At 33.7% G+C, this 15713-nt stretch overlaps 3 protein-coding genes across 4 annotated transcripts in view; 2 read left to right on the forward strand and 1 right to left on the reverse strand.

Annotated features, from left to right (window-relative positions):
- Positions 1 to 15713, reverse strand: part of LOC131847552 (ETS-like protein pointed) — a 159661-nt gene that overhangs the window by 129675 nt on the left and 14273 nt on the right. The gene's annotated exons all lie outside the window — the stretch shown is intronic.
- Positions 206 to 5941, forward strand: LOC131847747 (uncharacterized). The gene is made up of 2 exons (XM_059197395.1): positions 206 to 1641; positions 4621 to 5941. The coding sequence occupies exons 1-2, from the start codon at positions 206 to 208 to the stop codon at positions 5939 to 5941; spliced, it is 2757 nt and encodes a 918-aa protein (XP_059053378.1).
- On the forward strand, positions 10645 to 12144 carry LOC131847553 (ATP synthase subunit d, mitochondrial-like). The gene is made up of 3 exons (XM_059197136.1): positions 10645 to 10767; positions 11132 to 11350; positions 11550 to 12144. Exons 1-3 carry the CDS (start codon positions 10649 to 10651, stop codon positions 11746 to 11748), a joined length of 537 nt encoding a protein of 178 aa, XP_059053119.1. The 5' UTR covers positions 10645 to 10648; the 3' UTR covers positions 11749 to 12144.

Here is a 15713-nt window from a genome sequence, read left to right on the forward strand (position 1 = left end):
GCGGACCAACAGGAAACACCTCCGCAGGGCAACTTGGTAGTAGACCGAGAAAGGGCCTGTGAAGGGTAATGGCGTCAGGCAGGACGTCATGTCGGGGATGGCGGCGGAAGAACCCAACAGTCAACGGCGGCATCCCAAGCCCCAGTCAGCAAGAGGGGTTACTGTCTTGGCGTCAGGTGGCAACCGGCCGTAAAACTATAAGCCAATGTTCCTACTTCTGGTCATGAAAAGTACAAATAATAAGAGAATGGTAACTACTAGGGCGTACCCCTTAAGCGACGACACAAGTGAAGGAACTGCAGCAAATACTAGGGCGTACCCCCGAAGCGACGGCAATGTCATCAGAGCATCCACTCAAATACCAAAAATGCGCATCGCAAGCTGGAACGTGGGCTCGATGACAGGACGAAGCGCCGAGCTGAGCGAAGTACTACACCGCAGACGCATCAACATCTGTTGCATTCAAGAGACGAAATGGAGGGGGTCTAAATCGCGAAACATCGGGCATAATTTTAAACTTATCTACCACGGGATACGACCACAAAATGGAGTTGGAATTGTCGTAGATAAGGACCTTCAAGATCGCATAGTTGAGGTAAACAGAATAAGCGAGCGATTAATGTCAATTAAGTTCGCTCTTGATGACCAACCATGCATGAACATCATATGCGCTTATGCACCACAAGTCGGCTGCTCAGAAGCTGACAAAGAAATTTTTTGGAATGAGATAGGCGATCTGCTACAATCTATCCCGACAACAGAATCGAAATACATCGGCGGCGATCTAAACGGGCATGTTGGACGTACAACATCCATGTTCAAAAGAATACATGGCAACTGGGGATATGGCAATACGAACTCGGAAGGTGAGAGCATCCTGCAATTTGCATCAACACACGACCTTGCAATCGTCAACACGTTCTTCTCTAAACGCACCGAACATCTAATTACGTATAAAAGCGGCGACGCATGTACACAAATAGATTACATATTAACAGATCGGGCCCGGTTAAAGACTTTCAGGGACTGCAAAGTAATCCCCGGAGAACCGCTCACGTCACAACATCGTATTTTGGTCGCTGAATTTATAATGCCAAAACCAACAAAAGTGAAACAAGAGAAGATCTCGCGAATACGTTGGCACAAACTTGAGCGGGAGGAGGGACAGAAGATGTGTGAAGATATGGCAGAATACCTTGAGTCACAACAAGAGAATGCTACTAATGACATATGGAGTGACTTCCAATCCTTCTGCAACCAAAAAGCCAAACAATGGCTAGGGGTATCAAAAGGCCCCATATTTGGCAAAAAGGACACAAAATGGTGGCAAGAAGACATTAGGGAGATTTTGCATATCAAGAAAACCCTCTTCAAGCAATGGCAAACAACAAAAGATGAATCCGATCGCAAAGCATATAAGGACGCTAAGAAGAATGCAAAACGAGCCGTAGCACAAGCGAAGGCCATGTCAGATGATGACTTCTACGCCAAATTGGAAACAGCCACGAACGACAAAGAAATCTTCAGAGTAGCAAAACAGCGCCACAGAGACAGCAGGGATACAAAGACCATTAAATACATAAAAAACGAACAAGGCCTACTCCTCACATCAAACAAAGATATCAACGAACGATGGAGAGAGTATTACACTGAACTTCTTAACGAAACATTCCCAAGTGAAGATCTCTACGAAATACATGCTACCACAGATAACATAATATTACATACAGATACCCCATCCCATACAAGAAAATGGTTCCTTCCTAACTCGGGCTATTCTTCGGGCTATTTTATTTCGCCGCCGTAGCCGCTAGATGTCGCTAGATCTGAAGCAGTTCGGATTACTAGTGGGTGCTTAGTAACAAAGCATGAAAATAGATGGCAGTCAATTCAGCTACATGACATCTGTTTTGCAAAGATATGTATATAATAGATATGTAGGTTACTGTATCGTGTACATCATTAGGGACGATTCAAGATTCAATGTAAATGTGTAGGTATAATATCGTTAGCCGACACTGCAGATATGGCTTATGTGCCAATGTATATACCTATTATGTTATGGTTTATTTTACATTCCATGCCTATTTTTTTGATATGTTGTAACGCGTCTGCGCTATACGTATAGCCTGACTTTGATACGTTTATACTCGTACGTATCAAAATCGGGCTATACGTTTTTTTATTTCAATCGTTATATGTATGAGACTGATTTTAGCTACAATTAATTTACTGGTATATACCTCATGTATTCTACGATGTACCCCTCTTTTACCTAATGAGAATTCCGCTATATCTTATATTGTTGGATCGTCATAAAAATAATTAAAATAAGTTGTAAGACTATTGCGCTGCGTGCGGTATTCAACGACCAACTGCCGCCGGCCTCCCGTTGCCCAACCGCTACCGGGGTATCCGTTGCTTAGCAACGAGCCAACAGCGCGAGGCTACCGGCGGGTGCGCCGCTATATATATATATATCTACTTAGAGGTAGTGTATTACAATATATAAATTTTGTATCACAGTGTTAGTTGCCATATTTCTCCCATGATGAAAATTGATATGTATACTTGCCAGGTCTGAGGTAGGGTTGTTATCTATTTTTTATACCCCTAAGTCATAGGGGTGGCCTACCCCGAAAAAATATTTTTTTGTATTATGGACAATTTTTTTTTTATTTATAATGTTACATTGAAAATACATACACGCCTAAATTTTCACCCGTCTTTCACCAACCCTTATTTTTAATAGCGATATTCTTAAAAACATTATAAATGCTAAAGTAACTCAGTCTGTCTATTTGTCTCGCTTTCACGCCAAACATTCTGAATTACTCGTATATCTTTCAATATCTTTAGCGGTATAAACCAGGTTATGTACTACTACTAGTATTGTTAGTGAGGGATAAAGTTGATGAACAAAAATAAAACAATATTCGTATTAAAAATATATTCATCTAATATTTTTGGCATTATTTTTAAGTTTCTTCCAAATACAAGGGGTCTGACATGGGGTGTTATGTACCTACATTAAAAGATACTTTTTGACATGTATGAAATGTATGAAAGAAATGTATGTACCTACATTAAAATATAATTTTTGAAATGTATGAAAGTAATGTATGTACCTACATTAAAAGATAATTTTTGACATGTATGAAATGTATGTACCTACATTAAAATATAATTTTTGAAATGTATGAAATGTATGAAAGAAATGTATGTATGTACCTACATTAGAAGATAATTTTTGACATTTATGAAATGTATGTACCTACATTAAAATATAATTTTTGAAATGTATGAGATGTATGAAAAAAATGTATGTACCTACATAAAAAGTTCATTTTTGAAATGTATGAAATGTATGAAAGAAATGTATGTACCTACATTAAAAGATAATTTTTGACATGTATGAAATGTATGAAAGAAATGTATGTACCTACATTAAAAGATAATTTTTGACATGTATGAAATGTATGAAAGAAATGTATGTACCTACATTAAAATATAATTTTTGAAATGTATGAAAGTAATGTATGTACCTACATTAAAATATAATTTTTGAAATGTATGCACCGTACAATAACAATACACGTTAAACATCATACCACAGAGTCATACGCAAGTTAAAAACAAACTGCTATGATATTAATGAGAAAGGAAAATCAACTTTATGATATTCGAATTAGGATCGATTTCTCTCTTTTTTTAAATACTAATTTAATCTTACCAGTTGCCAGTATTCGAAGACAACTACGATTCGTACTCGATATTTTAAATTATTATGTAATCGATTTTTCAGTACAAATGCAAATAACCAACGACACTAATAATGTACTACTATATTCCGTTCTTTGAAACGGAACACTGCTATAATACAAAATAATGAAAAATTACTGTTCACAACGACTCATTAAAAGCATCATCGAATAATGCGTAATAAAATCCTGTTATCGATTATTAAAAAAAATCGATAATACATGTATTTATTTATAATATGACAACACTTCATACATAAGTATTATTGGAAATATTATTACTTGCTTGTTCGGCTATTTTTAATTTACTTAAAAAATTTTTATATGTTTAATTTACAATAATAATATATTAAGTGCTTATTATTGGAAAATATAAAAAAGACATTTAATTAGGCCGATACAAATGACGACAATGCCATCTATGAAAGCATTTTGAAAACATTGAGCCCCATATTAGCACTGATTAAAGTGTAATTAAGTACTGGAAAATAACAAAATGAGTAAATATATGAAAATTACTTTTCTAAACGCATTATTTCATTTTAACATGTATATATAACTTTTTAAAAATTGATTAAACATTTTTGAAAACACAGTTTTGTTTTTTAAAACGTTTGCAAAACTATGAAGAATTCCATCGATACCAATCACGCCATCTATATGCAACTTTTAGCAATAATAATGGCTACTTCCTCATTGAGTGCCACTGATGCTACGGAAGGCCCGATTCCATGCATATCACCCGAAGAGGTTCACTCGGCGATTAAACACATGGCTATGGGCCCGATGATATCCCTGTTGAACTGTGGAAGAAACTAGGAGGTACCGGTATAATGTTCCTGACAAAACTCTTCAACAGAATTCTCATTGACGGAATGCCCGATGACTGGAGAAGGAGTCTCCTGATCCCGTTTTATAAGAACAAGGGTGACATCAGACTGTGTGGAAACTACAGAGCTATAAAGCTCATATCACACTCCTTCAAAATATGGGAAAAAGTCATTAACAGCAGACTACTCCAGCTTACCAAAGTGACTGATAATCAATGTGGTTTCATCGCAGGAAGGTCAACTACTGATGCCATACATTCGATCAGAATTCTGATGGAAAAATATAGAGAAAGCCAAACCGATCTACACATGGTATTCATCGACTTGGAAAAAGCTTTCGACCGTGTACCAAGAGAGCTTATTTGGCATGCCCTGAGGGCACAAAAAGTACCGGAGCACTATATAATTTTGGTAAAGGACATGTACCACAACGTTAAAACTAAAGTGCGAAGCCCAGCTGGAATAAGTGATGAGTTCGATGTGACGGTCGGAGTCCATCAAGGTTCAGCATTAAGTCCCCTGCTCTTCAACCTCGTAATAAATTACCTCACGTCGGAATTACAGCGTTCTCCACCCTGGGATATTCTCTATGCTGATGACATCATACTCATCAGTGAAGATCCCAATAACCTACAGCAAAGGTTGGAAGAGTGGAGAGGAGCACTCGAAAGAGCTGGACTGCGAGTTAGTAGAGAGAAAACCGAGCACATGCACTGCAATTTCAGTGGCACCAACAGCAGAAACACCATTTATCTGCAGGATGCTCCAATAAAGGAAACCGACCGATTCAAATACCTCGGTTCGATTATATGTAGTGATGGGACAATAGATGCAGATATAACTCACCACATAAATACCGGGTGGATGAAATGGAGGGAGCTCTCTGGGGTACTCTGCGATAGAAGAATGCCCATTCGCACCAAGGGCAGAGTATATAAAGCGGCAGTGCGTGCGGCCATGACGTACGGCTCTGAATGCTGGGCGCTGAAAAAGCACCAAGAGCAGAAACTCAATGTCGCAGAAATGAGAATGCTAAGATGGGCTGGTGGCATAACAATGGTGGATCACATCAAAAACATCCACGTTCGAGGTAGTTTTAAGGTGACTCCCATACAGGAGAAGATATTAGAGAGCCGCCTAAGGTGGTACGGTCATGTCATGCGGCGACCATCAGACCACATGACAAGAACAGTGCTTGACATAAGTACCCAGCCCAGAAGACGCGGCAGACCCCGTCTCACATGGATGTCCGTTATTGAGAGGGATATAAAAAGCGCCAAAATAACATCCCAGACGACCCAGGACAGAACGTCCTGGCGAAGACTGACCAGACGGGCCGACCCCAAATAAATGGGACCAAGGCCAGGCTAAAGAAAGAAGAAGAAGATTCTATTAGAAAAATAAAGGATATTCAGATGTATTTAAAGAACCCTTCGAAACTTACTTATTAACTAAGTAACTATAGAAAAACAACTATTCTTTAATTTTAAATATGAATATTACAACAATAACTCGATCTTTTAATCTTAATAAAATCTAATAAAAACCACATTCTATCTGCTTCTTATCTAACGTACAGATTTCTTGATATTCAAATATGATATGTACTTATCAGGTATTTTCTGTACCTTAAGTACCTACGGATACATAATTTTAAATAAATGAGGATATTACAGCGTGGTTAAGTCAGTTTATATTACCCATTGTCAAAATAAAGAAACTGTATTTGTTTATTACATTTATTTTTATTTAATCATTATAAATATAGTTACTCGCACTAGTTCTTATGTCACCTCGCCCAGTTCCTCGTATCGTATCTACTAATATCGGATCAAAGCTATCGGCATTAGTTAACACTTTCATTTGTAACGAGTTGATCCGGCGGAAACTGTTCTCATAGGCACGTGTTACTGATATAACAGAGATTAAAAAAAATACTGAACTTTATTTCTTGTCTCAACAAGATCGAGATTATCTTGTCAGAACGGTGACCGGGCTCAAGTTTAGTAGAATTATTTAGGTGATACAGTAAATATGTCGTCGCATGAATTCGGCGCTTCTGAAGGTAAACGTAAAATTGCTGTCCAATATCCGGCGGATACGCTCGCGCGACTATACTCCCCTAATAATTGAAAAGGAGTGACGATTTGTCGCTCGTTTACATTATGTTAAGGGCGAGTTTATTGTTTTAATTGTGATCATATGTGTTTAATTAAAATACAATTAGCTCAGATATTCCTTGAAATATTAATTACATGGATCTTATGCTTTCACATTATGAGTATGTAATCAGTCTCTAATTAATATTAGCAAACTATTAAAAGATATTTCATTGTTTGTCTTTGTTTCAATTATTTATTATTAAGCAGTACAAAACATATATATATATATATATAAATGAGCAAAAATGAAAATTGCGATTCAATTTTGAATTTATATTTTTTACGCACATATCGTAATTTGAAACAGTATTAGGTATATATTGTTTACATTGTTTTGTATCTATTCGCAACATACCTGTTATCACTCTAGATACTTCAACTGTAACAAGCGATAATCCTTAATATAAGTCGACACAAAGTAGCTAAAATAAACGATTTATGTTCTGTGTTTTGTATTATAAAACTCACTCAACTATACAACTGTTTCCAATGTATTGATATATTTAATTTTGATTTTAAACGGTCAAATTCACAGATCACTTAATAGGTACCTATTATATGACGAATTAGGTATATCACGTGGACGGAAAAAACCTGACAATTCTATTACACATTATTACGAACTTATGTAGATAAGATATAACTGCGACTATAAGTCTACCTTTTGGTATCACACGGCAAACCGGATCGCGTTAGTAATGTTCCTAATACTTTTTCACTGTTCCAGGAAGCGTGGCCACCGTCATGCATGCACACTGATCACAGTAACGACACCAATTGAATAATTCAACATGTGCCTACCTATTGCAAACTTACCCAAAATATCAGACGCTATCTTATCGCGGAATGATTAATATTATCTGATACGTCATGGCGATATAAAAACACTCGGTCTGTTAATGGCAATTCTTTGATTTATCATCGGCCAAGGGTAAGGTAAAAGGCTTTAAATCAAGGGTCAAGTATTAAAAAGTTGGTAAATTTAGTAGTATTCGCCAAAAAAAATTGTAGTATCAAATAAAAATGAATATAATCTCTAGTGTGATAAACATACTAGTAAGTAGGTATGTCTCTTGAATAATGTATTTATTTATTCTACCGCCATATTTGGATTGTAGATTCAACCATGAGCAAGAAAGGCTGTTACTCTTATCAAACAATATTAGATTTTTAAAATTTTGTTAGAAATTAACTTCTAAATATCATATACATAAGACTCAAATGAATAGAATAATATTTACAATGTAATGTAAATCATATCAAAAATAATGTGTCATGTATGTTGAATGAACATAGAGGTTCATATACATAATTGTATTTGAGTAATAAATTCTGTCATTGTTAAAAAAATATATTGATAGATTAAAAGTTACGTTTAACATCATGTTCGTATTTTATTAAGAATATCCATTAAAATCTAGATCATTTTCACTCGGAATATCTCCCAATTCAACAGGTTATGGGCTAATAACTACAAATAATATAAAATATATTAATATTTACATAAAATATAATAATTAAAATTAAAAACATTAAAAATGGCGAGATCGGGTGATAGTAACGAAGACCACATAACAAGACTAGTTAGATAATGAATCGTATAATATCTGGAAGTTCGAGATAAAAATAATACTAAAAGCCAAAGGATTATTTGAAATAATAGCAAGCAATAATGAATTGAAAAAAGATGGCGACTGGGAAAGAAAAGATGCTCAAGCTCAGGCTATTATAATTACATCTATTGATAAAAAACATGTACAACACTTATTAAATTGTGAAAATGCAAAAGATATGTTCGACAATCTCTGTAGTTTATATGATGGTTCAGAAGAACGTAATAAATGTCAAATCTTACAAGAATTCTTCAACTATAAATATCGACCTAGTCATAACATTGATGAATATCTGTCAGAAATAGAAAATCTCACTTTTAGACTAAAAAAACTTGGACAAAAATTGGATGACGAAGTTATAACATCAAAAATATTAAGTTCATTACCAGACAACTACTCATATTTTATTACTGCATGGGAATCAACACAAACAGATGAAAAGACCCTTAAAAACCTAAAAAGTCGACTTTTAACGGAAGAAAATAGGCTGAATAAAACTGAATATATGAATACAACTACTACTGCTTTTAAGACGCAGAAAGTTGTAAAATGTCTAAATTGTAATCGCATGGGTCATAATGCGAAGCAATGTAGAACAAAACCATGTTCTATTTGTAAAAAGACAAATCACATAGAAGCTAATTGCTATTTTCGGAAATACCACATTCAAAAGAAGAACAACTATAGTATAGATAAAAAACAATTTGTAAATAAATATCAAAAGGATAACAAACACGTTACCTTTCTATCAAAAGAAATATCAAATGATCAGAAAAGCATACAATTTATAGTGGATTCGGGTTGTTCAATTCACATGATAAACAACCGAGATACACTACATGATTTTCAAGAAATTCAATCTGAGATCAGTGTTGCTAAAAATGATGAAACTATGATGGCACGGGGTCAAGGTATAATAATTGGTCGAGATATAATACTGCAAAAAGTTTTGTTCGTACCCAGTTTAACTCAAAATCTTCTATCTGTAAACAATATAACAAATAATGGCGGTGAAGTGAATTTCTCAGATCAGTCTGTAATTATTACTAAAGATTCTGAAACAATCCTACACGGTAAAAGAACAGCAGAAGGATTATATGTCATAAATTTAGAAACATTTATTGACAGAAAAGATATGTCACTATATACAACAAAGAAAGACAACACAAGTATGTGGCATTTTAAAATGGGACATCCGTCAAATGAATCTTTGTTAAAATTATCAAAATTGGCAACTGGTATAAACATAGATGAAAAATTTTTAACCAACTTTAAATGTGAAATTTGTATTATGGCGAAACAAACTCGAAAACCATTTTATTCTATCCAATGAACATTATGTATAAAATAAAAAAAAATTGCAGCCTGTTTGAAAAGAGAATATATGAAAATATTAAATACATGCAATAGGGAAATTTTGTACAGTACCTCAGTTCTCAATTATCATTGACACAAAAGCATAGGTACATATTTCTTTATCTTTACATATAATAAAATCATAAAATCGTGACGAGGAGAAAACTGCCTGGAAAATTTTTATTTATTATTGTCGTTTAATTATCGTCAATAGAAGTCGGCTCAATATACTAGTTTCGGACACAGCTTATTTATAAAGAGAGGAATCATTATCAGTATGTTAAAAAAAACCTGTATAGATATATCTGCGGATAATATGAAAAGTACCCTGTACTTGGGTAATTAAGTAAAACTTAGAGTTTCTATTTAATTTTATAAAATATGTGGTGTCGATAATTGCAAAGATTTTAATGGGTTACATCGAATCGTTCAGTCAACATATGGTAATTAGATAAGGTTCCCGACCTACGGAACATGAGACTAGCAACATCTTTGCACGCGATTTTGCATGTCTGTGTAATGTCTTCGACATCGCATGTGGTATAATCGGCTTATTAATGCCTGAAGTGAAAGCATTTCAATCCCAGTGCAGTAATATGATTCTTGGAATGTCTTATACTCTCTGAATCTCTTACATTATTTATTAAATAATTTAATATAATATCTTGGACTTTATTAAAATAACGTTGATATAATTCAATAATGTTATTAATATAATTGAGGATTTAAGATACAATACAATTATATTAAGTCTCAAAATGTTACAGTTTGTTATTTCGGGTCTCTTACAATCTCTATTTTGAAACTTCCTTCGATAAAATGACATGTTGATGACATGACGTGACAGTGTACATAACATATGTAACTTCACATCTGAACACCATATTTAGCATTACAACATATTATTAATACAGTTGGCAGGTAAAATGGCAAAAAGATTCACCAAACCAAGTATAAATTGGACAGAATTAGAGAAACGGGTATCACCTGATCAGAAGGGCAAATTTTTAGCCTTCAAAGCAAAATCAGTTAGTTATTTGCGGCGGTAAATATACATTATTTTACGAGTTAGCGTACATTAGGAATATACGTTGCAAAAGTTGAATCATTCTATGAGGATACTGTTTAATTCTGATTTGAAAACTATTATGCATATTACTTAATAATTAATCAATACTTAGTGCCATTCAATTGACATGTAAGGACTATACAAAATCGACATATAACTCTACATACCATATAGTTAACTTCGAATTTCGTTTGGCGAAAGTAGCTTCATAAACTAGATAATTTAGAATGTAGGTACTAAGTTGGGATGTTGTGATAAGGTGATTTTGTACATGAAGACGTATCAAATAATACATAGTGGTAATTAACCATATAACATCTAATTGTATTATATACTTTAGTGTTGAAGAAAATCCATCTGAACCTCCAAAAATAAATTGGGCAGAGTACCAGAAATTAGTACCAGTTAAGGGACTAGTTGATAAATTGAAGTCACAGTACGACGCATTCAAGGTGCCAGTACCCGAAGACACACTTTCTAATTCTGTGGATGAGCAATGGAAGTCACTGGAGCCAGAAATTAAAGATTTTTGTGCTGAACTACAAAAACAGATTGAAGGGTAAATTTGCATATATTTATTAATATTCTTCATCAATATAGATTGCGTCTGCAGTTGCTACGGTGGCATAGTATCTTGTATTAAATTCAAACTTTATATTTTATGTAGGGTACGTCTATTAGTTATATAACAAATCTCTTATCAGTAAGATCATAAAGAATGCCTGTAAAAAAAGGAATTCTTTTACATTTTTTAACAGAGCAAATAAGGAATTAGCAAGAATTAAAGCGTTACCGAAATTTGAAGATATGACCATGGAAATGTATGCCGAAATATTTCCTGATCAGGCTTTGGATCCAATAAATCGGCCGACTTTTTGGCCTCATGACCCAGAAGACCAAATTGGTTACAAACCACTCCCAAAAAAACAAGAGCAGATCGCGAAAGGGAATAAATGAATCTGTTATATTATGGGAAAAAAATTTAAGTAAAGTTTGACCGCTGATAATAAATCCTTGTTATAATGTTATAAGTATCATAGCACATATAAAATAATACTACATAATAATTTATCATGAAAATTATACCATAGGAATTAATTGACGAGCTTTTTGGGATACGAGTTTCAGCCATAATATAAGCTTTATAAGCATTTTCTATATTAGACTATTATAACTACAGTAATCAACAGTTTTCTTCTTGCACTGGTACATATATTTTAAAGATGTCTGGAAAGTGTTTATTGCGATAGCTAAGTTTCCAGAATACAAAACATAGGTTTTATAGATTAAAATAAAACTTCACACTGCTACTGAAACAACAGACTGAATGTTATTGATTGAAGATTAGGAGGTATTAATGAATAGCTGGTCTTTCATTCTCGTTCTTTCTTACTGCTCGAATGGAACGTTTATTTAGCAAACTGCACAGAACGTTGTGCAAGTGTGCAAATCCAAACATCGCTTGAATTATCGTCAATGGGCATTACAGAAGGGCTGCTGTACTATATTTAGCATCTTGTTCAGGGTCGACGCGACATAAGCCAAGAACTCGCGCGTGGCAAATTATGATTGATGATTTTAGATGGACTTATTTCAGGTTTTATTTTTATATTCTGTAACTAGAGAGAGCATCTAAACATTTAATTTATTAGAATAGATAGTATTTGATTTGAATTTTATACATTCCTTTATAAGACCGTTTAAGATTGCAGTAAAATTAGAATAAGACTAATTGTCAAATATATGTAATAAGTAGATTTCATTGTAATATTAAACATTTCGATTTTTGGAAGGTTGGGAACAATATCACATATTACACAAAAATGTATTGGAAAGTGTATATAAGTGTATCTACTCTGTTTTGATGTCTGTTGCGTAATTTAGCTTTGGATCGACAGTTCGCCAGACGTCTCATGCCCTTCCCTTTCCTGGAACACTGTTGCAAACTAAGTCGATATTGTTATGGCTAATATGTTTCTTTCTTTAATTAATGAATTCATAACACAAAAGGATTGAAGAAGAATTATTATTCATTGATTAATTAAAATTAATTAGCTGTTCAGGATTGTATGTATAAGCGGATAGTTGCTGCCATTAGGTGTCCCGGCAGCTTGTTTTTCAGTGCAGCGGTGGTTCAAGGGTGAGTGAGAAGGCAGTGAGGGATAACATCATAATCCAATACACATCATGACAATGTCCGTATAGACAACGGTTACCTTACCATCAGGGGAGTCATCAGCTTGTTCGCTATTCGAATTACATAAATTTAACGACTCTTACAATGACTACATTAGTCATTTAGAAGTAGTAAATATATGAATCGTTGTCGCACACCTAATTACACTAGCAATGACTATCAAGGTTAATCATTACTATCTTGATGAATATTGTAGGCCCACAATTTATATGTACACACTAATCATTAGTTATGCAAATTAATTCTAATTGGGAAAGCAGAGAAAGCGTTTTCACCATGTGGCGAGCAAAGCTTATAACTAATGTATTAGGGTAGTTCAGAGTTCATGTTGACCGCACGTGGGTTGACGATAGGGTTGGCCCTGGAACGTTTCTTAGAATGTTTAAATTTTATCTTTTATCAACTCTGGTGGTCTAGCAGTTTAGCCATTCATGATTATATGTTTGTTATCAATCATTATCAGTTTAATAATAAATATCTGCACATAGTACAAGCTCTGCTTAGTTTTTAACTAGATTACATTGAGTGAATTGTCTAGGACTATTATTACAATATCTTATGATCTGCTAATTAATCAGTTACTCATTGGTGTAGGTATTTAATCAAATATTATTATCAATAAGTAATCACTTTTGAATTATGATTCGAGTCTGAATAAAATTATTTTCATACTGAAACAGTCATTTTCATACGTGTCTTGTGAATCGAATGTCTCATTAATAGTCAGTTTTCATTGACATCATTAAAGTCATTTTCAAGACATTTTTGCATTAGAAGTAAAGCTCGAGAAATAAAATTAGGCCAACACTAGCTTGAGTGAAGTATCGTAGAAAAGCGGTATGTTTGTTTATTTTCAGAATACGATAAAAAATGTCAAATTACGGCAACTTATTGTTAATACTTGAAGAATGTTATAGGTATAGATATTTACAGCAGGTAGAGCACGTGACAAATCAGGTCAAGTATCTGACTGGACATTTTTATAATATATACCAATATCAATACCTGCACTCTATAGTAGGAAATATAAGTTTAAATGATTGAACTCGAAACTACAGGACCTATATAACTACAGGCTACGCTTATTTATTATATTGGAACCAGTAAAATATCAACAATATAAGCAAACGCGTAAATCAATGTCCACTTGGGAGAAGGTGTAGTTATGTACAAAGAGAGAGAAAAAAAGAAAGAATTGTTGAGAAAAGTGAAATACGGAAACTACCGATTTAAAAAAGATATTCACTATTTGGAAAGTACAATATTCCAGAGTATGACCGATTATACATTATATTATTAATTAATATATATATAAAGCTCACAAAGTTATAATTATATATATCGGCTTAGTTGCACTGTTCCAGGGCGAAACTGGGGCGGGCCACTAGTTCTAGAATATTCACTTACACGTCAAATACTAGATAGATTATATACGAATTATTCAACTAACATAAAGAAGAAATGATTTTGACATATAATGTCATGTTCACAACCAAGTAGGTTCTAATATAAATGTAAAAAAATCTAAGTTTATTGTTCTGTTAGTGATTTTATTACCAGCCCTATGAAGGGTGAAACCACCTGTTACTGCACTGGTCTATATTTAGCTCCTTCCCGCTCAACCCATTCATAACTATGTGACTAATGTTTGAAACAAAAGTTGTGAATGGTATGCAGAGGTTTAAATAATTTTTCGTTTTAAAATCTTAATGGCACATAAAATTAACTATTTAGGAATATACGAGTAGTACAACAATTTCTACTATTATACTCCAAACTGAGGATATAAAATATCAAATCATTTATAATAGTAATTATCGAATAATTTTATAATTTGTTGTCATGGTAAAGACAAATCTGTCAAAAATTTATAACAATACTTCTAAATTAGTAAATAGCATAAAATCGTAAAAAGTTTGCATATTGTCGACTATTTGAAATAATCTATTGTTATCACATTATTAAAATCGATTGTAATGAATCCATTATTATTTGCAAAAAGCAACAAAACATTATTAGCGTTGATTTATCAACAAAAATGTACGCACTGTTGTTACATTATTATTGTTTTTATTGCTAATAATTAGTCGTTTATCTTAATTATTTAGATATATGTTAAATATATCTTAGAATTTACAAGCAAATACTTGAAATACTTATTTATATTGATATTGCATTGCTTTGGAGATAAAAACCTTGGCCCGCCAATCTACTAGTACAACTCTACACCCACTCGAGCCACAGTAATATACGTAGAAACGCATTATATTTACATAAATATTTTGTAATAGATACCTACCAGCGATGCGACAACAAAACAATTTGATACCTCATCTATCTACATCCACCTAGTGAAAATAGTGAATCCACTAGTAAAGTGTACTTGATTTACGAAATTGCTTTAAGAGGCTGTATTTGAGTGCTTTTACCCTATCATTGGATAATAACGATAAAATAATTCAAACTGCTGTTACTGTGGCGAATGATGTGGCGTGTGAAATTTGCGTCGGGTTTAGGCTACAAGATACCACATTTTACCGTTAGTTTAGTCTAACGTCTATCAGATTATAGATCTATACCAAATAGAGTTTATTAAACTATCTATGAATATGTAAATAAATATAGATGAAGCAAACGAATTACGAATCGAAATTGGAGAATTTGGCGTACTACTTCTTAACCTACCCCAATTGCGTGAAGTGCGTGAGACGTGCGTGTATGTAAG

Source organism: Achroia grisella, unplaced genomic scaffold (assembly GCF_030625045.1).
Source record: "Achroia grisella isolate CSIRO2021 unplaced genomic scaffold, CSIRO_AGI_Agris_v1 utg540, whole genome shotgun sequence".
NCBI classification, from domain to species: domain Eukaryota; kingdom Metazoa; phylum Arthropoda; class Insecta; order Lepidoptera; family Pyralidae; genus Achroia; species Achroia grisella.